At 46.7% G+C, this 24,838-nt stretch overlaps 1 protein-coding gene across 4 annotated transcripts in view; it reads right to left on the reverse strand.

Annotated features, from left to right (window-relative positions):
* Window positions 1-24,838, reverse strand: part of LOC142574355 (uncharacterized) — a 135,625-nt gene that overhangs the window by 32,753 nt on the left and 78,034 nt on the right. For all 4 annotated transcript variants that reach the window (XR_012826509.1, XM_075683461.1, XM_075683460.1 and 1 more), the window contains one exon: window positions 13,728-13,789. Coding sequence is in view for 3 of the 4 variants with exons in the window: in XM_075683461.1 (XP_075539576.1) it covers window positions 13,728-13,789 (62 nt within the window). In the remaining variant the exon portion in view is untranslated. The remainder of the gene's footprint in view (window positions 1-13,727; window positions 13,790-24,838) is intronic.

Raw genomic sequence — 24,838 nt, forward strand, 5'->3', positions numbered from 1 at the left:
TGCTGTAGAGCGCCACTAACCAGTAGCAGTTTGCTCAAGCGGCCATGTCGGGGGCAATTACCCGCAGCGAGTGGCTGAAAACGCTTGCGGGGTTTAGCCGGCTGAGTGTTGCTTCGTAAAGGCGGGAGGTGGTGGGGGGCAGAGACCCTCAGAGGTACGCATTTTTGTGGGGGTTGTTTGAGTGAGCGAGACGAAGCCCTTAAAAGCCGGCGCTCGAGATGAGACGAGGGCAGGTTGGCTGCACACAGCCTGACCGGGCACTTTGCTGTGGAAACAAACGTTATTTTCCACCAGAACTTGGCTCTTCGTTGGCGTTTCCAGCGTGCTCTCGGGCAATGCAGAGGCGTCATCTCCGGCCACCACCACAAATAACGAACATTCTTCTCAAACTGGCGCATTCGAATACCGGATCGGCAAAGCCCACAGCGAAAGACACACATGAGCCCTGGTGGAGATGAGCTGTTTCGTCAGCGTCACAACCAGACCGCCTTTTAAGACGCTCACCTGCCGTCGCAAGACAGGCACGAAAAGGGTACAGACACCGAGAAAATTCGGAAGGTGCTGTTGCACCTTTGAAGTGCACCAGCAGCAACCCGAATGACCAGCAGCCGAAGAATCCTATGACGAGAGTTGCGGGCGTACAGTGATGCGAGAGCGGATGAGCAAGGAACGTCTGCGAGCAGCAAGTGTGTCATGGCGTGATCAGCGCTTCGGCGAGGACAGCTTCGTCAAGAGGACACATATCAGAGATTGGATGTTAGTGGCAGCTCCAATGAATCAGGTCGCACTCACGAGTTGAACATAGAAATAGAAACCGTTAGTATTCAGCTTGACATAGAGAAGTGAAATCCTCGGGCTTATTACAAGATGCAGCGTAAGCACGGAGCTAGACGAGCGGGATGGGCAAGTACGCTAAAGAGTTAGGAGCCGTCTTCGCTTCCACGCCCACGAAAGACACCATGATCCCGGTGCGGCTCAAAAACGCCGACTCCTTGCTGTGGACCCCCCAAATTCCCGAGGAAATGAACGCTCGTGCCCGCACAAAATGCAGCAGAGCTTTGATAATAAGACTGGTCGTCTATTGGCGGCGGCATTTCCTCAGTTGCTTGTTTGGTGCCGTAGCCGAATCTCTCCTGCCAAACGAAAAGAACAGAGGCGGAACGGAAAGCATGCAGACCCAGCGACGGACGGGAGGCCCTTAGTAATGCCTTATATGCATAAAGTCTCACAACCTGAAGAAAGTCGCGGACAGGCATCGTATTCCTGTGGTCTTTACGGCTCCTAATAAGTTTTACAGGTTCTGCCTTACTATTTCCGTTGACAGCAAGCGCGGTTGCAAAACCAGACGTGAACACCCCTACGTAAGGTGTACGACAGGAGGGGCATATTCAGTTCCGTTGATGTGCGGAAATGTGTACATCGGCCAAACCGAACTGCATCAACCACCGCCTCAGGGAGCACGCGCTAGAAGTTAAGAAAAAAAGAGGACAAGCAAGCACATTTTGTTGCTCATACCATCACGTGTGGATGTGAGGCACGTTTTTCTGCGACTACTATTTTAGGCAAGTCTGCAAACCGCACGGCTCGACTTGCTTTAGAAGCATTCCATATCCACAAAAATTCATCTATCTGTGTAAGCGAAGCATCTATTCTTTAGCACTGTGCAGAAATGGGCTCGTGGAATTCTGCTGTCCAATGTAAGCAGCATTATTTTCACTTTTTAGTCACCTTTGTCACCTTTGCATGAAAAAACGGCCATGACACTTGCGCGTGGCTCACTTTCTAATATCTCAGGGTGTGTCGACTGGAATAAACAGCTGGTAGTAGCGTTTTCCCGCGTCTTTCGCGTCTTTATGTCCATGCGTATCTTGTGCTGTATTTAGAATTTACAGTATTACTCAAGGCGACATGAAAAACTGGCTGCAGGTGAAATATTCAGCAGAGCTGGCGGCAAACTTTGAAGAAAGCAAGTCACATAAAGCGAGAACAAGCTACCACGAGAGTATGACACCAAAAGAGCTACTTTCTGTCTCACAGGGCAGACATTATGCGAGTAACTTGCGCACTAACCGCATGCTGTGCTTCGCTTGCGGAGAGCCGAGATATTTTCGGAGGGACTGGAAATCGCTGCGTGACATCGACCATAGTGATTTATCCCGCAGCGGAGAAAAATAAAGGCACATGTAAGAGAACGTTTTCTGTCGGGGCCTCGGATAAGTCCGCAAGCAATAGCGTGTAGCTGGGAAATACGCGAGTGCATGAAGCGCACGGGTGCATTTGGTCAAGTCGTGGCTACAGACGTTATGTACGTTTCCCTGGGCCTCCCGAGTCGTTCAGGCAATGCTACTCAGCGCGCACCATTGCTCAGCGTGGTGCGTCCGTAGTATGGCACGAGCAGTGACTTGCTACCGACTCTAGACGACTACGAAAGTCTTCGTGTCGCTCTGGACGAGTCAGTACGTGACGTCGAAATCAGTGAGTGTGGCTTAGTGGACGCATTGCCTGAGCAAGAAGCTACTTTCATGAGGGGAATTAATGTCGATTCCGCCACCCGTACCAGCTACAATAACATAGCACGGGATGCTCTCAATGAGAGGCCGAACGGGTTGAGGACGACGCGTGCTGCGAAGCCAACGTAATGCTGGGTGAAGAGTTAAAGGACAATGGAAGCAGCCTAGACACGTGGCTTTTCGACAAAAAGGTCAGGATTACGACTGACTACGTCCTGCTGACTATTTTAACCCGCTCTGTTCCCTCCGGTGTAAGTCTCACACGTTGGACATTGGCGCTCCAAAAGTATGACCTGGAAATCGTACACATAAAGGGTGCGCTCAGTTAGGCTGGAGTTACTCTTTCGTACTTCAGTCAGAAAATACAGAAACAAGTACTTCTCTCCTTGAACATTGAGTTTGCGATGCATTGTTTATACTGAAATGCAGCCCAGATGTTTTTCATTACATTCAAGTAATGCCGTTCTTTTATTGTACCCGCTATTTCTAGCTAATGTGTTCTTAGAGGTGTTGTTACATGCAAAGCACTCGTTTTGATATGTTGTGGCGTTGCTTCGATTTCGCCGAGAATTCTTGATTGTTGTGTTAGACTGTTGTGGGAGTACGTTATCATATCTGGGCTGACTATGATAAGTTCGCAGTATGTTTCGGCGTCTAAAAATAAATGGTTATTTTGGAAGTGTCCATAGAGGAACCGTAGTTTGCGCCGAGTACTGCATATTACAGTGCGCTGATAGAATGTTCGTGACGTGCTGTTGACAATTCAAACCGCGCAAATTACGGTCGATAAGCTACCATGTGCCAGTTGCTCCTATTTAGAGTGCTTGTAGAACCAGAGAGAGCTGGAAGCGTATATCTCATGCTAGGACATGTGCTTGGCGCAGTTTTTGTTTATGTGTGACTGTGTCGCACATACGTGTCATCGCCGGCAACATCTGTGAACGGGCAAGGTTTGAAACAGGTGTTTGTTGCATACGTTTTTCTCCCCTTTATTTTGTAATTTTGAAAGAAAACGTTTCTTTTTTTGTCATGTTACGTGAACGAATGCGCAGTAACATTTTTGAGGGAGGAAGAGTCAGTTTGGGAGTGTAGGAGTTGGGGAATTTGCTACCACAAACCATGATTTTCTTAGCTGTCTTCTTCTTACTGGATGCAGCTGCAGTAGCACCGATCATTCAGCAATGCACATGGGCAGCGTCAGGAAAACTATGTTGACACCTGTAATGGCGTCCACCGAGCTGACAGAGTGAGCAGGGAGTGAGCGAGCACCGAGTGAGCAGAGAGATGACAATGCACACGGGGGAAGTGTATTTCGTGGAAGTGCACTCTGGCGGTGAATCCTAAATTTAGAGGTGAATAGAATTTCGCTGGATGCGGGTTTTTAAACCCAGGTTGCTCCAGAAGGCCAGCTGCCGGTAACTGTTTGCTCAAACGGGCACGACGGGGGCAATTAGCCGGCAGGGAGTGACTGAAAAGACATGCGGGGTTTGACGAGATAAGTGCTGCTGCTGCAGTGGTGAGGGTGGGGGAAGCAGAGACTGTCAGAAGATGTACGAGTTTTTGTTGTGGTTGTTTGAACGAGCCAATCGAAGCCCTTGAAAACGGGCGCTCGGGATGAGACGAGGGGAGTTAGTCTGGGAGCAGCCCGGCCGGACCTTTTGGTGGAGAAATAAGCGCTGTCTTTCAGCAGACTCTGGCTCGTCCTTCGCGCTGCCAGCGTGCATACGGGCTATCGAGGAGCGCCATCTCGGACCACCACCACAAGCCACGAACATCCATCTCTAACTCCCAGTGTCACCCATCGCGCTGCAGCAAAGAGAGAAACCAATTTTTCGTAGGTCATCATTTGAAGACCCGGAAAGATGGCTGTAGAGATACGAAAGGGTTACTACGTTTCACAATCGGAATTACGGCGACAAGTTGCAGCATGTATTTTCTCATTGCACGATGCCAGGAGGACTTGGTTCCAGAGCCAGGTGTCTAACCTGGTAATGTGGGAACTGTGACGCTGCACCTTCCTGGGCACCTTTACAAGCGTGGTGCGCACTGAAAGTGCCGAAGCTCTGCTAGAAGCTCCTGTGTAGATACCTTGTGAGAACATCACAATATTCACGGAAATGGCTGACCTGTTTTTACATTCTCACACCGACATGTCGGAAGAAAGTTCACGCGTTGATGCGATGTGTCAAGCAAGACCTCTTCGCGGAAATAATTCACTGTCCACCCAATACATTTGTGGCATAATTGCCGACAGCCATGACCACCGCCAAGACATTTAAAATGAGCACTAGGCAATATTACCGTCATGTGCCTATGGAAAGTGTGAAACATGAGCACTACGCTCTGATGAGCTAAAGAAGACCATCAGTGTGCGAGGAAGTGCGTAAACTATTCCTTGCGTAGCAGCCTCAATGGCCTCCATCTCCGACATCATCTGAGGACAGATGCAGGGCTCGCTGGGAGTTTCAGAAGTACATCCTGAATCGCTTCAGCCGGAAGCACTGACCTATGCCACCGTCGCATTACACTAGGTTCCCACTCCAGGCCAGGGCCAAGTAACTCCGGTATTATGTCGCCAGCCGCTGCCGCCAGAGCACGCACATGTCCACCCATGCCACACGCCAAGGAAAACAGATGCTTGGCGCATTTTTACCACTGCCCGCCATGTTATCGCTGTGGAGAAGCGGGCCACATGCAACACTGGTGTCCATATCACGAGCTGGGACTACGAAGTTTAGCTGTCAGCTCTTCGCGTCCCCAACAAGGGGAACGATAATGTATAATCACCGACTACCCCTCACCGAATCATTGGAGACCTTGAAGGCCGTGCCGTTCATTGTCACCCCTATACTACCTATCGCCGCAGCACCAACCATGCATTATTGCTGCCAACCGTTCCGAATTTAGCGGTAAATTCCTCACTGCTCAGTAAACGTCCCATGTCCCTACTCGACCTACTCGGGTCGGCCAAATGTCTTGACGTTTTGCTTTTACTGGATAACAATGAACACACCAATTTTTTATACCGCCTGAAATCTAGCTCTCTTGCACGTTATTTTTGTGAATGCGTTAGCATTCTTCGAGCACTTCGTACACTTTTCGTGGTCTACGTATGTATGTGTGGATCTGTGTATGTTTGTTTGTGCCTAACCGTTCTCCAGCCTACCTGAGTTACAGGGCTTTCGGGTGCCTTTTTTTGAATTGGCTGAGCATCGGGCTGCTGTACTGACGTCCCAGAGTTAGATATCAACTATCGGAGCAACTTCGGTGACTGAATATTTTGGAGTATGCACATACGTATTATTCTGGTCGTCAGTGATCCTTTCCTATGCCAACTTCGGTAACTGGGTACGTGCAGGTAGGTCTGCATGAACGTCTTCGACGCCAACTTACGCAAGTAGGTATAAGCCACTGGGAATGTGCCATCTACAATGCCAAAAACTATCCTTTAAATTTCATCGATGCAGTGCGTAATTGAACCCGCATCTTCCTCAAGAAGAGCTACCCAATGCACTGGAAGCCTGTTCCACAAATGCACTGGGTATAAGCCGCTCTTGAAGGAACTTCGCGCGAACTTTCACCACTCAGTATGTGCTATTGGGTGGGCGGCAATAGACGGAACAATTATCAGTGGTCACAGGCATCGGTGCAGTACGTTTCTGCTCTCGGAGGCCACGCTCGGACATCTCGGCAGTGCCACTAGATGGCGAAGCGTTTCCAGAAGTCAGGAGTCAGGAGTTTCCAGGAGTCAAGTTGCTGCATGACGCGTTTCTCAGCTTTCGCACTCACCGGCGTGACATGCATTTCGGAGGCCACGCGCAGGCTTTGCGGTGGCGTCACTAGATAGCACCAATAAATCCTTGGGAAGCGTGAACTAGGATTTCTGCTGCCGTACATGCCTCATATATAACAGGTTTTGTCGGTAGCAACACGTTTTGTCGCTATTTCGTTTCACCTTCAAAAAGAAAGGTTACGGCTCTATACAGCCGAGGACGAAGTCAGACACAAACGAGATATACTGGCGCCAACTTTCAACTCCAACGATGCACTCGTAACCTTCGTTTTTAAGTCAGGAATCAACTAGCTCAGCAACAAATTTTGTTAAATGGCATTACCTTTGACAGTCATCGTGTGATGGGACCTACCACAGTTTTGTTCTGTTCTGTTTCGTTGCCATAAACTTTGGGCAGTTTTGTTTTTGTCAAGGTTCTAGTCCTGTTGTATGCCCTAACTGGTGCGGCCATATTGGTAGCCGCATTAGTCAGGAACGTAAGATACAATTTTTGGTTGTAAATCATGACACGGCGCGACTAAAAGAAATGTTAAGTTTTGCTGTACGTACAACTGACAGGGCCGCCCTCGGGCAGCCACTCCGCCACTAACCTCCCGCGTCGCGGCTTCATAAACTCGAGTTGGCAACCCTGCCGTATAGTGGCACAACCTAGAGCCAGTTAGTTAGCCCTTACCAGGCAAACAAAAAGCAGCAACAGATAAAGGTGCGGTTGCTATACGTCAAAATGTCAAATACCCACCGCCATCCACGATGACACTTCACGATCTTTCTTGACTACGCAGCAACAAAAAGCGGCCATCCAGTAGAAGCCTCGAAGTAAAGACTACGCCGCCTAAGGACAACACCAAGAAGCCGTGATCATGGCAACACGGCGCAACACGAAGAAGTCGTGATCGGACGCCGAGACCTTACTGTAATGCAAGCCACCGAACCTCTGACATCGACGTGCTTCTCAACGGCCCAACAATCACCGCGCTAGCAGACACAGGATCCGTGTATTCCGCCATCAGTGGTATACTGCCACAAAGTTCAAGAATGCTACGTCTGTAAGCGAGGGCCTCAAATCCACATAGCTACAGGACACGCAATAACACAGATTGGAGTGTGTACGACATGAGCTAGAGTGCAGCATCGATTGGACTCCGCCAACTATGTCGTTCTTCCACGCTCAATGGACGTAAATTTCCGCTTGAAGTTCGAGCGCCAACAAGGCGCAGTCATACACCTATAGACCAAGTCGATAACGCTGTACAAAGAGTAAGCGGTACCACCGAATTAGTTTCTCAGTCACCATACTTTTTATTTATTAGGCGATCAAATCAATATTGCGCCTTGTGTCATTACCACAATTTCCTTCCGCGCAAGACCAGCCGCAGACATTGAATTCATGGTAAAAAAAAATTGAAGTGCGTGTTGATCGACCGTGAAATTGAAATCGGCATCGTAAGAGGCATAGTTCAGTTGTATGCATAAAGATTGTAGGTAATGATTAGTAAGTTTAGCCAGGAGTATAAACAACTCTACCAGTCCACTAAGATCACATATTTGGAGTTTCTGCAATCACAAATGTGCTTATCTCGTCGGACTCTGCCCTATCTCGGTCAACGATCCATGTTTCCATACGATCTTCCGATATTATTGCGACTCTTCCCAGGCGTACACAGGAACATGTGAAAAGCATCCTGTAACACTGGAAGGTCTGCTTTTCTTCGTCGTCGAACGTCTGACAAGCACCAGTTTCTAAGCATTGAGCACAAACCAAAGAATGCGCTAGACACTCCGTCAGATCCACTGCCGGAGTTCAACACAAGGACGTGAGGTAATGAATCAACAAGTCGGTGTAATGCTGTGTGACGAAGACATCCAGCCATCAAAGAAGCTGTGGGCGTCTCCTGTAGTATTGGTGAAGAATAATGGAACGATGGAAGCAGGAGCGTTTGAGTCGATTTTCGCCGGCTGAACGAAGTCACAAAGAAGGAAGTAAACGCACTCCATTACCTAGAGGACGCATTGAACCGGCCCTGCAATGCAATGTATTTTTCGTCGATAGATCTCAAGACTGGCTACTGGCGAATGGCAGCCCACCTGAGAGACCGAGCAAATACTGACGTTATTATTCTGCACAGCCTCTTTGATTTCAAGGTCAGGGCATGATATCACTACTCAGCATCCGCAGTATTTCAGAACGTGACGGACAATGTACAAGAAGGTGTGAAGTTGCAGACACGCGTATAAGTGAGCTATGCTTCTCGGTGATCGCTTATTCATCGGGAAACAGTTATGGATAGAAAAAAATGCAAAGAGAAGTCGCTACACCGTAGTTAAGCTCCCTATCCACACCCTCATCTCCTCGTCTATGGCGAAGGAATTTTAAAAGCTGCGCTACGCCACCATCAGTCGTCATCCTCTATAAAGAAAAAAAACAACAACTTGGCTCCATAACGTCCGTTCTAATCTGGAGTTGCTCCTACATTTCCGAAATGTTCTCCTCTGTTCAATATTCTTAAATTTGTCCAATTTGGCTCGCTTACTAGTTACTACACGAAGTTATGTTTGAATATTGTGCATGATTACGCAGAAGCTAATTAGCGTTATGTGGATATGGCATTTATTTAGGTACGTTTATTCTGGTGTGACGATCTCTAAACATGTGTTTGTGCTGTCATGGAACCATGTAAAGGGGCTGCGGGCTCCCCAAGCTGCCGAATGGCAAATGTTATTCACTGTTCTTTTGGTCTGTATAATTAATTATACGGAAATAAATGGATTGATTAAAGGACTTGAATCCTTGTCGTCAACTTTTCGTGAGGACGCTCATCTTGAGTTACGCTAAATGTAAGTTTGTTGCCTAGTTCAGCCTTTCGAGTTAAGTAAGACTTAACTAAGACTTACTTAACTGACACTCTTTAATGTGCCTGCTGATAACACTGAGATTGTACGTACCTAATCAAAATGGAATCTATGTTGAACGTTCTATTCTTTAAAGAATGGGAAAGCCATGTATAATTTATATATGAAGGCTCTAAACGGCAAAACATGAGTGCTTCGCTTTTACGTTACGTTCAGTAACACCGCAGAAACTGAGCATGTTGACCGTCGAACTTATTGGTTATAAAGTGTGCAAAACCAAAACATTGTAGACACATCGAGAGCTGATTTTAGGGTTTTTCCTGAAGTATATACTTATCGTAGAATGCAACTACTCAACAAATTTTTACTTTTGAGGTCTTTTCATAGGGAAAAAAATCGTTAATCTGTTACAGAAGCCCAACAAACTGGTGTCACCGAAAAACGCGTTTTATTACGAAGAAAGGTGCCGCGATCACCGCTGGTAGCACACAATAAACCTTCCTGAGGGAGCTTACCGCGAACGTGCGTTATTAAGGTTTCTTTCTTTTCGAAACCGCAGTTTTCCGAGTGCAATGTGTCACGTGGACTCTCATACGTACAATCTCTACAAATTGTTCTGCGTGCATAAATAACGCCGTGAATGAAAGCAGGGCATTTCACAAAAATAACAAAATATAAAGTGATACTGCATTGCTTGTTGTAAGGGAACAGCGTCTTAACTATTCCTTCGCAGCCCGACCGTGGTGGCTTAGCAATCATTTTACTTACTGCTAAGCACGGGTTCGCGGTGGCCGCATTTACACGGGGGCGAAATGAGACAACACCCGTCTCTCGTGCATTGTGAGGAAACCTTGACGAACACCAGGTGGTCGAAATTTATACCTAGGCCTCCACTATAACCTGCCTCATAATCAGATCGTGCTTTTTGCACCTAACACTCCAGAAATTAATTTTATTATGCTGTCGCAGTGAGAAAGAGGGAAGTGATGATGACGATCATTATATGATAGCGTTGCGTCGAGTTATGGAACAGGCGGCAACCAAACCCGCTCTAACACCAATTTCTGCAAGCAATGCTGGATATATCAATATCTACCGTAATATTCATATTATATGTCGATGTGGATTATATGTAGCGCGCTGACATTGAGACGAATTAAAATTAAAATAAAACATTATTAGAGGCCTGTAGGCGTGCTCGCGTGACTGCCGGCCATATACCTGTTTTGATGGTCTCGCTCTCGTTGATAGCAGCTCGAGTGTTTTCGCCCTATATTCGCAGACTGCAGTGGCCGACCAGACCGCTATCCGTCGCCGCCAATTTGTATCGTCGGGTAGTCCGCCTCGAGCACTATGCTCACAAATAAACTATGCCACGACTTCATCAAGTACACTGTAGAAAGCGTACTTCTATCGGTACGAAGTTTTCATAGACGGTTAATAACCGTGCCCACCGCAGCTGCACCGTTTCTCTTTCTGTCTGCCGAAACCAATGGCGCTGTTCTGCCGTCATCTTGTTTGCTTCTTCTTATTCTGTCGCATCGTTTTCAAATGGAGCACTAAAATCAAACCGAGATATGTTAATTTGGGACCTCGGGACAGCGCTGACGCACTTTTCACATCGTTTCCGAAGTTAACGTGTCCGGAACGACAACAACGCCAACCAAATCCTTTCAGACCGAGCTATTGGTTTACGCGAGCGCCCAATGCGAGGCGACCCACTGAGTCCTGATTGTACAAGCGATTTCAAGTAAGCAACCGCATTTCCAAAAGTAAGTCCATAAACGATTACACCTTTCCACATACCCCGGAGCACATCGTACCTATTTTATCCCCATAGCGCTTTGTGCTTCATTAGGCCTCCATTTCTCTTCCCTTTACTGTTAATGTTTTTGCCTGTGTTTGCACATATCTGTTGCCTTCATTTATCCATATACCGAGGTATTTAGATTCTCTCACCTGAGGTATTTCCCGGCCATGTATTGTCCCAGTCTGTTCACTGTTTTCATTGAACATCATAACACCTGATTTTCTAACACTAAATTTCAAACCTAAATTCTTGCCTTCGTGTCCACAGATACTAGCGAGACCTTGCAAAACACTTTGCTTGTTTGCTAGCAACACAACGTCCTCCGCGTAACATAAACCTGGAAGCTGCTGCTCCACTGCTATACCCGCCTGTTTATATGAGAGATGGAACCCGATATTACTTCCTTCTAGCGCCTTCTCCATCCTGACCGTGTACATCATAAGCATGAGTGTGGGTGAAGGGCACCCATGCTGAGTCCCTCGTTGATATCAACTTTCCCCTCGCAGTTCATCCCTTCCCATTCGTTACAAACGGTATTTTCCAGGTCAATCTCTCTGAAAAGCTGTAGGCAATCGTCACCTAAGCGTTCCCCTTCCAGAATATCCCCCAAAATGTTGCGGTCGACGTTGTCATACGCCTCTGTAATGTCTAAAAAGGCCACATGAAACGGCCCGCTTTCTACACTTGATATTTCAATGCACTGAGTAAGAAGAAATAAGTTATCATCCAAACGCCTACCTATTCTGAAGCCAATCTGAAGTTCTCCCAAAATGCCATTATTCTCTGCCCATGCTTGGAGCTTTAATTTGATTGCCTGCATTGCTAGCCGGTTAACAGGGTGTTTCAGTGAACACTTTCAAGGCTGCCTGCGGCAGATAGCTAAATTCCAGTTTATGAGCCGGTCTACTCGAAGCGGCGGACACTGCTTGCACAATAAATTAAAATACAAAATTGACTAATTAACAATATTTCGCTAATTACCACTTTATCTAGTGATCTAATGACCCATATTACAATTCACAAATTCTAGCAGTGGACCTCGCAAGGCGGATCCACTTGGAACGAATGCTCAGGACGACACCAATTTCGATATATAAATTCCCGAACATTGCGGAGAAATGCATTGGCGTCCCAGTTACTTGTGTGCTTCAGTGCACGAAATGACGTTTCATGAACTTTTGTTAATAAACTACAACGCCAATGAATTTCTCCGGGAATATATACCTGGGTGTGTCATCTTGAAAATTCGTTCCAAGTGGATCCGCTTTGCGAACTCCACGGCTATAATTTGTAAATTGCAATATGGGCCATAATGTAATTATTAGAAACAGAATTAGTGATTTTTTATAATAATTACTTGATTCGCATCTCAATTTTTAATGCTAGTATTGTCCGCCGCTTCGAGTAGGCCAGCACAGGAACTAGAATTGTGATATCTGCCATAGGCAACTGTTAAAGGTTTTGAAAGTGTTTGCTGAAACACCCTGTATTGCCGATGTAATGGCCAACGGTCTACACGAGTAAATTGTATCTTTCTGCCCCTTTCCTTTATAAATTAAATTCATCCTACTTTGTCGCCAGCTATCTGGTATTCATCCAGATTTTAAAGTTTTTTCCACTGTTTTCACCAGAGCTTCCTTACTTTTTGGTCCTAATTCATTATTCAGCCTAACGAGAACCTCGCCTAGCCCTGTGGCTTTGCGCTTTTGAATTTTCTCGTGAGCTTTCTTCCAATTAAAATTTGTGAGCACCAGCTCCTTTTCCATCAGGTTTTCTTTCATGCTCTTTTTTTCTACAAATACAACTTCGTCATCTGCCCTGGAAAGATTCGGCTCTTATTTTTCAGATATAATTTAATGCGGCTTACCCTTCCAGTTTATTTCCATCTTGGTCTAGGATATGTTGTTATATTGTTGTTGACTTCCTGCCTAATAATTTTATGTGGTTTACCGCGAATGATCCGCGCCATATGCCGAGGGCGACATAAACCACAATCTAAAAAGTCGTCGGCGACGCAGCCTTACTCAAACACCTTATCTGTTCGTCCACCTTTTCTCTATATGCAAGATAGATGATACAGTATACAATCACCTAAATTGCTTAGGCGATTTGTATTCTTTTACTGAATTCCTCCTCCGAATTTTAGAAATACAGCGCGCAAGCAAAAATTGTGAAACGTTATGTCCACAGCGGCTGGATTTTATCCTAAATATTGTGATAAATAAAACATACGAACAATTTTGAACTCGAAATCTAAAATTATGTAACTTTACTGACACCATTATTTACAGCCAACGTAGCTGCTTCTTTTGCGCAGTGGTGAGCCCCGTTATTAGTAGACTCTCGTGAGTGTGCTTGTCCATTTTTATAGCTGAGCCTGTAGATTTCAACAAGAAATTTCATAATTTGTCTTAGTTTAGCTTGGATTTGAACACAGACACATGTCAGGGATATAAGCTAAGCCATATACTATGACGACGATTTGTAACTTGCTTTCAATCGCCCTCTTACGTACACGATTGTCGTATTGAAGCATATTATTTCCTAGATTTCTCTGCCTAACACAGTTGCACTGTTATTTCTCATCATCCTAGAAAGAAGTTTCTCGCCCGAATAAATTTTGCATCTAAAGAAAGATATATAGCTTATATCAATCCCCAAGAAATGGAACTTCTGGATGTTAACTTAAACGATGATGTATTCTCAGCAGCAGAATACGTACAGCGATATTTCGCTTACGCTCTGGAAAGTGACTTATACTTACGTTTCTGTACTCATCAATTGTGGCGATAACATCACGGTCATTAGGCTGATACGGACTCGTCCCTGAAAGAGGAAAAGAACTCTACGTAGAGACCAAACAACACATACGCTATTCTAGGCATTCATTACGTAGACATTACTGCTCCTTCGTTTTTTTTCTTTCTTGAGTTGTTTTGAAAGTAGGGTGCCAAAATTTCTTAAAAAGGCGGAACTAATACTCTTCAAAAACCCTTGTTATACGACTTGAGTAGCGGTTTGGAGAACATGAGTTATTTTAACCCATGGGCAATTCATCGAAAGTATACCATGAAACTACTACACAAAGTAGCAGATGAATCGCTAATAGAAATTACAGCCATCGTCCGCTCAATAACTAAGGAAGCATCATGCGGCACACATACAGATATTTTACTCCTTGACCACGAGCACTCGATGTGACAGCGCTGGCTGGATGAAGAGCTCGGGCGAAGTTAAGGGCGCGTGCTTATGCTAAAGCGAAAGTACTACATGCTGAACTTCACCTAAACATTTTTGACGAATCTTCCTGCTATCGGAGCAGAGGATATCAAATTCTTCTGCTTAACACGAGGCCGCTGGGTCGATACATGGCTGCGGTGGACTCATTTGGATGGGGGCGAAATGCAACAACGCTCGTTGAGACGCACGTTAAAGAACCCCAGGTGATCAAAATTATTATGGAGCCCTTTAGCAAAGCGTCTTTCATTGCCTCAGTGTTGATTCGGGACGCTGCAATGCCGGAATTATTCGTATATTTCTGTGAAAAAAATTTAAATCGCGTAAGACGCAAGTTTTGCAGGAAAATTTCCAAAAACTCATTTTTCTTAGTACAGCCGAACCTTCCGTGCGCAATTTGTAAATGTTCTGCTTAGTTGTATTAGAGTACTCAAAATATTCGTCGTTTTGTTACATCTAACAGGGAATATTTTAATTCATGATATCGGTTTCCTCCCGAGCCTTTCAACATACATTATGTTGCTCAATAAACAGCATTGTGCCTGCAAAATGCTATCATAATTGCAAATTGGAATTTCAAAAACGCTGTTGGAACAACAGGCTCAGCGCATTTTTAACGTTAACGGAATTAAAAAAAAAGTCGTCTGTGGCAGAAGCACAAATCTGCTCATCAAGTGGATTGCTCGAAGAGACAGGTACTGCTTACATTGGAAAACAAAATACTTTGTAGCGCACTACTACGTGCCACAATGGCCCGGTCACAAAAGACGACGACGGCACGCCCAGAACGCTGACCGTGCGCGAGCAGTGGAATCGCGAGTTCGGCGTTACATAGTAGGATTTCTTGGCCATCGCTTCAACGCACACGGCATTCGTCGACTTCCGATCCGCGCCACAGCCATCCGCAAGTTTCCTAAGCCCTCCGTCACCACGCAACTGCGCGAATTGGTCACATATTACCGCCGCTTCATTCCTCGCTGCGCCAATATACTGCAACATCTACACGACCCTCTCCGGCCTCAAGACACCAAATACTTCCGTGGCCTGGAACGACACCACTGACAGCGCGTTTAGAGGCATAAAAAAAATCCATTGCCGGCGTGACGCTCCTCGTCCATCCCAAATGCGACGCCCCAACATCTGTCATGGTTGACGCATCGAACACCACTGTACGTGCAGTGTTGCAGCATTTCGTTGCTGGTGCTTGGCTGCCCATCGCCTTCCTTCTTATTCAAGAAGCTTTCACCCCCTGACCGCCGCTACAGCACGTATAGCCGAGAGATGCTCGCCATCTATTTGGCTGTGAATCCCTTTCGACATCTTCACGAGGGGCGCTCTTTTTAGCTACTTACCGACCATAAACTTCTCACTTCCGCCCTAGCGTCCAGCAGCACCTCGTACGCTCCCCGCGAAATCACACAGCTTCCCTGCAATTCTGAATCCACCAGCAACATTCGTCACGACCGCGGAAAATCCAACGCCGTTGCCAACGCACATTCCCACGCTGCCATCCTTGCAACAGACCACGGCAGACCAGTCATCGACTTCGCGGCCATGACCTAGAGTGTCGATGTCGAGAGTGAGCTCCTTCGCAAGAGCCGTACATCGCTAGTGTTTGAAGATATATTACTTCGTCACTGTGACGTGCCCTTGTTTGTGATATGTCGAGCGGACGTCCTCGTCGTTACGTGCCTCGCCCATGCAGCAAGGCCGTCTTTGATGTCCTCCATTCTTTGGATCATCCTCGCGTTAGCGCAACACAGCAGCTCTTTACACCTCGTTATTTGGGGCCCAGTATCAAGTAGACGTTCATCGCTGGTCACGCGCGTGCCTCAACTGCCAACAGTTTAAACTGCATCGCAAACTGAGACTCATCTTGGCACATTCCCGTTCGCACGCTCGCCCCTGCCATCTGCACGTTGATATTGTCTGCACCCTTTCTCCTCTCGGAAACCATCGCTACCGGATAACCTGCACTGACAGGTTCATCAGATGCCCTGAAGTGATGGCGTTCCTTGACATAACGGCGGAATCGATAGCTCGAGCACTCATCACACTCTGAACTAGCCACTACGGTGTCCCTTCCACCATTACGACTGACTGTGGTAGCCAATTCGACTCAACATTGTTCGCCAATCTATGTCGGCTACTCGCCGTCAATTACATCAAGAGCAACTCTTACCACCGTATGTCCAATGGGATCATCGAACGTTTTCATCGCCAACTGAAGGCTTCACTCATGACTTCGAATTTTCTTCATAAAGGATCGAGGGCCTTCCTTTCATTATGATTGGTATCCGCACTGTTCTTCACTGTGACTCTTCCACCAGCGCCGCCCAGCTTATGCTTGGCACCATTCTACGAGTCCCCGGCGAATTATTCGACTACTCGACCGCCGTAGCTGCTGGCGTTTCCGACTACGCCTACCGTCTATGCAGCGCTATGCGTACTGCCGCCTACTGAACCTCACCGTGGCACGTAGTTCAAATTAGATATGGGGTATTGATACAGATGCCACTAGTTCACACTTCTGCGCCTCCGACCCACCTAACTTAGAGGCTATCCCTCTGCTTAGGGCTGAGTTGACGGTGCGCCATCCCTTCACTGTGTTACAGTGTGATCGGCATGCACGGCTACACTCGCACTGAGAGACTTGTGTACCACCATATCGTTTTCTTCGCTTCGCTTTCTTGTTCGCTTTCTTGTTCGTGCGTGCAAGTATGTCCGCAGTGCGCAGATAGACTAAGGGATGGATGTAAAACTCCAGACTTGCGCTGAAAGGATTCCTAACATAACCAGCTTCGAGCAGGATGGTGACAGACCTTGTCGGTGAGCAACTCGGGAAGCAGATCATGGTCACATGTTCACGATCAGGCTATGAGTCACGTCATCCACAGATACCAAACAACACGCTGTTTTCAGCGAGCCGCAGCGACCTGAGTGAGCGCGCTCGTTGCGGCTCGAAACCTCCTTATTTAAATGTTATCCATGTAATTGATCGAACTAATACTGTCAGTCACATCAGCGGAACCTCTATTGACACTTTTTCTTGAGACATTCAAACGATGGGCTTATTTTAGGGCGGAAGTGTATATGTATAAGACTCCATAAATTTTTCAATGCCCTATATTCAAGGCTACCGCGCCCTCTTTGAGGAGGCAAAGCAAACCGGTACGGCATGTGCTGACATTTGGCGTAGCAAGAGAAGAAATGAACGCTGAGTAGCAGCGCTCATTTCTCATAAGCGACGGGCTGGACAGGAACAGGGTTCTCATAAGCGATGGGCTGGACAGGAAGACGGGTGCGGCGAACCGGAGAATGCGATGGAGTGACGCAGGTATAACGCCAGCAAGTTGGACGAGCACAAGGGTGCGTACGCAAAATAACAGAGGGACGTTCTAAACAGACATCTCGGATTAAGTTGTGTGGTGCGCGACAGACTGGTGAGAGAACGATTTCATGCTGATTGGTAACGTTTGAGAGGTCGCGAATCGTGAATATGATGCGGTTTTGACAGCTAGTTCAGCTCCCGACTTAGCCCGCTGCTCGGTTTGGCTGCGCCGAGGAAACGCTAATGGACATAGCGCGCATCGGTCATTTGATGTGACAGATTGTTCCTAATAAGCCAGCTGCTGCATTTCTGCGTCTGTGCAAAGAACCCAATAGGTAATTAGTATGTGGCGTGCGCTAGAATTAGAAGCCCGCGTGTAGTGCGTATTGCCAAAGAAGAAGCGGCTCACGAGACCCAAGCGGGAGCGGCGGACGGCACTGGCCGTACGCGGCAGGCTCGAGTGGAAAGCGGCCCAGATTCAGAAGCGGTGAATCTGGGTCCACGACAGAGATACCACGCTTAGAAGGCTGATACAATGGCGTGGATGCGCGACAAGTCGAAACTTTGTGGACAGAACGTGTGCCTTGAGTTGTCGTGTGTGTGGCTGATTGTGGTTCGAAAATGACCTATCGGTGGCGGCCAACATTCGTGACGTAACTAAACACGACAGCGCGATTGCCGTGCTTGTGCGTACCTTTTGTCAATCGAGCGATGTGGTGTTGTGGAAAGTGTGTGACGCGTGTTCGGACGCGTAAGCGCCTGGTGCAGTTATCTTTGTGTAGTTCTTTTACATCTTTGCTCGTAGTCCACGTTCACAGAGTGGAATGGCTGCGAATTTTTTCAAAAGGAGTACCCATGGTGTTCGCGATCTGAAAACCTTTGCTGGCAAGCAAAAAACAAACGACGAACAAATACATGAATATCACTTTGTTTGCCTCGCGTTCCGGAGCCATTGATGTACTGCCATAATATAATGACGGAAAAGTGGATGATATACGTACGCTATGCCTTGTTGTAGCCAGGCTGAGGTGGTTCATCTTTTTCTCCTACTTTTAAGCTAGTAGCTCCGACTTAATTATTTAGGAAGTGTTTCTTAGAAACAATTTTTGCGAAAAAGTCTCAAGTAAGAAACGCTTCTTTCCTTTAGCCATACATGGCTAAAGGAAAATAGCGTTTCCTACTTGATACATTTTCGGATGAATTGTTTCTAAGGAACACTTCCTAAACAATTTGGTCAGAGCTACTGGATTAAAAGTAGGAGAAAAAGATCACGGCGAAAGGAAAGGAGTTACATACTTGGCGCATGTAGCTCTCATCTGCCTCGATATATTTGCTGCTATTCTGCATTTATGACCAATCTCTAATACCCTTAGCATTGTCACTCTCGAGCGTTTCTTATGCATCGCGTGCAGATAGATATTCTTAGACATATTAGCTCACATAATGCCTCTTTTTGCGGCCGCCAGTCATATTTAGGAAGACTGAACTTCACCTTGTATTAAGCCTCGGTATCTTTGTTCCTTATAGAAGCTATGACATCGCCTACCTCTTATGGTAACAACGCAAGAAATCGCCGCGGCCAGATGCCTCTTCAAAAAGAAGCTTGCCTGTATTTATGTTGGAAGAACACAACAAATAGACCCATGTCTCTTGCGATTCTCCATGCCTGCATTCTGTGCTCCATCATGAATGACTTATTCTTACCGTCGGTCAACATTGCACTAGCTCCCTCGCATTTTCAGCCATCTGAATCTCGATACCAAAGCCCTTCATATCAATTTAAATCGATTGCGCCTGATGTCTTGATCCCGTGCTTCATTTTTGGAGCTCATCTATTGCTCTTGTGTTGCGCGCACTGGTTCCCCTTTTCTTGGGAAGCATAATTAGCGCCAGCGAAGAAGGATAGAAGGGAGACGATACCACAATGCACTAACTTCTACAACTTCATTTTAAGGAAACACCCACCTATTTAACCCATCCACAGTAGCATTACCTCATCGAAATTTTAACCATCCATAAAAAGCCGTCTCCTTATCTAACAAGTCCACCGAAGGGGCACTAACACGCGTATCGCTATTCCGACAGATACCCTGAGCCTCAATAATCTCTCGCAGCATCTGCATCTTTAATTTTCCCAAGAACCCGGCAGGATCCATACACCGGCGCACAGCTGCATTTCTGACAGTGATTTGACCGATGACTTATTGCTTATTTCACACATTTAGACTATGTTCGCGTAACCAGTCATTAAGACACCTTCCTGTCTGTCCGGTGTATTTTTTCCCGCAGGATAGCGGAAGCTCATAAACAACACCTACGCAACGCACTGCTGCTCTACGATGACTCGCAGAGTAGCCGACAGCTGCCTTATGGTACGGGTCCGTTAATCGACATTTTTGTGCGAGTTTTCCTAGCGCTGGAAAGACCACTTTTTTTGTCCACCCGGCTAGCCAATTTCTTAATACTGTCTGTCGTTCTATGCAAGTAGAGCGCTACCGCTACCTTCCTTCTGCGTTCCATCCGTTGATTTGGCGGGTCCCGAGTTGTGCTGTTTGACCCGCACCTTTTTATCAGCCCCTCTAAGACCGAAACTTGCACTGACTCCGGAAAACCTGCTGCCAATAACTTTCCCGACTGGTCCATAGGACTCGTATAAATCTTATGGTGGCAAAACTTCTTTAATGCATTTCCAAAGCACAAGTTGGCACTGCTCCTCTTGACGAGCTTCGAGTGGGCGCACCGATACGGCAACAGAGGCGTATTAGCTCTAGGTATATACTCACAGCACGTGTGCCGTTCCATGAACTCAAACCGAATATCTAAGAAGCACAGCACGTTATCAGACCGCTCTTCAAACGTGAGACTAAGTGGGCTAAGACCCGCAGAGCAACTTCGTAAAGCTTGCCTACTGTAGAACGTGCGTCTGGTTCTAAAAGCACTAGATATTCAGTCATGAACGTACATGACAACTTTAACCACCCTGTGCTCCGGCAAAGTACGCGATATGTTTTTGTTATGGTGAGCTACAAAAATGTCACTCAGCATGGGCACCGAACATGAACCGATAACGCCTTTTCTGTTCTCGAATGCGCTCTAAGCTTTCCGCAACTTTATGCCTTTCGAGGCCACCAAAACGCTCCAACTGCCTGTTATGATTTTAGTTTTATTTCGGTGCGGTTTTTTAATTCTCCGGAGAGATATTTCGTTTGTGTATACATATTTGTCTGTGTTTTAAATAAAGGGTGTGTTTCAATTGAGGCTCAATCCAGGTGAATGCAGAGAGAGTAACGTTGCTGACGATTACTGCAGGCTAATTGTTGCTGAAGCTATATCAGCTGGAACATCAACGCCAGACCACTCATCGATTTCACGCAACCCTAGTATGTACAGTCTTTTCACTATGGACGAACTAAAGGCTGAACTTGCCATGCGCAAGCATTCATAACCACAAAGACCCGACGGTATAATCTACCGTGTCCTATGCATACTAGGCGAAGAGGCTCAGAATATGTTCCTGTTCTTCTTCAACCGCTCTTGGCAGACAGGTACGGTTTTCCAGAAATAGGTGACCAATGGCCTAATTTCACAGCTGAAGCCTGGCGAGTCGCATGTAGACATCGCATCCTACGGACCGATTTCGCTGGCCAGCTGCATCGGAAAACCAATGGAGAGTGTAGTTCTTGCACAGCTGCAATGGCTAACATTGTTTAACTGCGCGAACAAACGAACCACAAGGACAGCATGGGACATGGACGGGCGCAGTCCATGTCGACAAGGACAGCATGGGACATGGACGCTGCGCCCGTCCATGTCACATGCTGTCCTTGTGGTTCGTTTGTTCGCGCAGTTAAACAATGTTCGCTAATATCTATCAACTCGCCCAACAACAAGTTGTTCTAAACAGCTGGAATAGTTCCTCGAACATTACGAGGTATATCAAGACGCAATGGCCGGTTTAAGGTGCAGCCCTTCTTCCATAGACAACGTCATTGTCTTGGTACCGTACGTCAAGCACCAGAAGTCCTGCGAACGATAATCTGATGCCCTATTTGTAGATGTTAAAGGAGCATACGATAAAGTAACAAAAGAAGCGATCTTCAGCACGTTTCAGGCAGTGTGACTTGGTGGCAACATCTATTTCTGGCTTTGTATCTGCCTACAAAACATATCCTTTTTCATTTTTACTGAGGACGGCCGGCGTATTGAGCCCAACGCCCTTTACTCTTACACTCATTAGTATCGCTGACATCCTTTCATGCAACGTTGGGATCTCCATCTATGCTGACGACATTTGTGTGCGACGTGTAAAGACCGTCCGTCAGTTTGCTTTCCCCGCCGTGGGGGTCATTGCCCCCTGTTCTTTCTTGGAAATACCAAGGTAGCTTCCTTACTGGAGAGCCACCACTACTACTCGGCAAACCTGCTTGTACTTTTGAATAAAGCCAGTTGACTCTCCGTTCTCAACGTGTCAGAACGTGTGTTGCTTGCCTCTGCTATACCGAGCTCCCTATAGACATCTGGGGTGCCGCGAATTCAGCTGCGCGCATGGCTTCACAAGACAGGCACTTTAACATCATCCTACCTTCCAGAACAAGGATTTCAAATATCATGTGAAAAGAGTGAAATGGTGGCATTACAAGGAAACAAATGTCCCCATACGTAATATCTCTCGACGGGCAGCTGGTCGCGTACAGCACAAGTCACCGTCTTTTGCAGGTGGTCATTGATTGAAATTTCTCCTCGACATCTCATGTGGATTATGTGAGAAAATGTATAACTGGAATTCGCCATATGTCTAAGTGTCTAGAAAAAAGGACCTTGGAAGTGTCGATATTGTTACGTGTAGCTGTAGCCCAATGCTATATACATTTATTCAGAGGAAGCTAACGGAAGGCCACAATGGCGACGCTATATCAAGCGGGTCCACGTCATCTTCCTCCTCTTCAGTGCAGCCACACTGTGGTGGCTGTTTCGTAGCAATATAATCTACGCTGCCACTGTACAGGGACGGCCTTATTGGATTCCTACGGTACGGCTTCAACACCTGCAGAGCTAGCCTGAATCCAAGGCATCCGTGCCCGAGCCCTCAAGATGTGCCTTCGCCTACCTTGGAGCGCATCCCCGACATGTTATTGCAGTCCCTCAAGGTCCCACTATGAGAACACACATGAACATTGAAACAATGCGTGTTCACATCAGACATTTCACCCGGAGCACTACCCAGCACCTTGCAAGTCTCCCAGTAGAAAGGTCCGACACAAAATTCACTGCAACTGTCCTTGCGCACCATGCCTCTCTCAGGTCAGAATATCTCAAGTCAGGTTACGCACTAGCGGCAAGGCCTCCGATTCGTCAATGGTGTGTGATACCTTACTCAAGTAAACCTAACAATAAAAGCCCTTCAGAAAAGTGGGACTTACCGCCACCAGCACTGAAGCAGCCTAATTTACTCATCTTGTACGAGAAATAGAGCGACTGCACACACGTCGATAGTGCTCGCTCAACTAGATCAACCACTTCCGATGGCGCTGTAGTTATTGAAATAATTAAAATAACCCCGCGGAGCAATACTTTCCATATCACTATGTCTACAGCTGCAGAGCTCGTGGCTCTGTGTTATGCGCTCCATGTGATAAATACTGAAACTCCTCGAAAACTACCAGTATTCTGAGATTCAAGGCCAGCCTCACAATGCGTATAGTCGTTTCTAGGACATGGAACTCAAGATCAGCTGATGTGAGAAATCGGAGAACTTATCCCTCAATTGAGAGAAAAAGGCCATGACATCTCGTTTCAATGGATTCCAGGCCATTGCAGCATCGTTGGAAATGATGACGTAGATAAGGAAGCTCGGATTTCAAACCAAGAAGACTACTGTGTCGGTATTCCTCTCTCAAGGACCGAGGCTGCAAGACAACTTCGCATTATAGCACGCACGCTCTGCTTTGCACAAACTGCACCCTTCGTTGTAACTCGGACCTCCTGCCTGATTGAAGCGACGTGAAGCGTCTCTTCTGCGTGGGTTGTAGTTGGGAGTTGCCGACCCGAAAGCTTACTAATGCATTAATTGGAAAATATGGCTGACAGTCTGGCGTGTGATGTCTATGGATGCTAAGATGACATTGATCACTTATTGGGCCACTGCCCTCAATTTGAAGCACAACTACAATCGATGTCCAACGCATTCAGAAAACTAGATGATCGCGCTCTGAGGGAATAGATAATACTAGAACACCGTCCCCACCTATCATCGGCTCAGAAGGCAGTGAAGACACTTTCGTGCTTTCTGAGAACATGTGGTTTGCACGAGTGCCTTTGAGTTTGCTGTACTGTCCGTGCAAGTCTCTAGCCCCCCCCCCCCACGCTCTTTCATCTCTCTCTCCCTTCTTTATCTTCGCCTTGTTCCTTCCCCCAGCGTCCGCTAGCAAACCGGACTCTTGACCACTTAATATCCCTGCCTTCCATATATCTCCCCCCCTACTTTCTCTCCCTGCGAGTACCGTTTGACCTCGAGAATGCTGTGCAGACAATGCAACAGTTTATTGACTTTCGTGTGCTGTCGTTTGGGTTCGCTTATACTGGCAACAATAACATTGTCAGCTGATTATAAAATTGAATACATTTGCCTCCTCTTTAATAAATTTTAAGCACACGGTCCAGCTATCACTTCAGACAAGTGTTGTTTGCCATACAGATATGACGGTATCAAACCTCTGATTGCCAAAGTGCAAGCGACTGCAAATTTTTCTTCTCCAAACGCAATACAAATCTTACGCTTTCTAAATTATCAAAAGGGGTTTCGTACATTCCTCAGCAGCAACGCTTACACCAATCGGAAACTTCCTGGCTAACCCGAAATCTGCGGCCTCACCTCCAGCCTGGAGAGATGCGGAAGAAAACGCTTTGCTGGCGTTTAAGGGTCAATCAACCGAAACGACAGTTCAAAGGCATCAGAAACACGATGCGCCCGCCAGTTTTGCGGTGTAAGCTATCGGCACTGATGCTGCTGTGGTTGTTATGCAGCTCATTCATGGCCCCGTAAGGACCCTGGGCATTTGCCCGAACATCTGGCTCTCACGCGTGCTGCAGTGTCTTTGGTCGACAGGTGCGCATTTTGCCTCGCCATGACGCAGTTTCGCTATTTTATAGAGTGTGATCGGATCACGTTTTTTGTCAACCATAAAGTATACACCTATGCTGTATGTTCTGGACCAATTAACTATGTATTACGAAATACAAGGTAATTGACTTACCTTGCTCAGTTTCCAGTGTAAGCTGGGCACATAAAGGGTGCAATCAACGTTCCT

The sequence above is a fragment of the Dermacentor variabilis genome, chromosome 3, assembly GCF_050947875.1.
Source record: "Dermacentor variabilis isolate Ectoservices chromosome 3, ASM5094787v1, whole genome shotgun sequence".
Lineage (NCBI taxonomy): Eukaryota > Metazoa > Arthropoda > Arachnida > Ixodida > Ixodidae > Dermacentor > Dermacentor variabilis.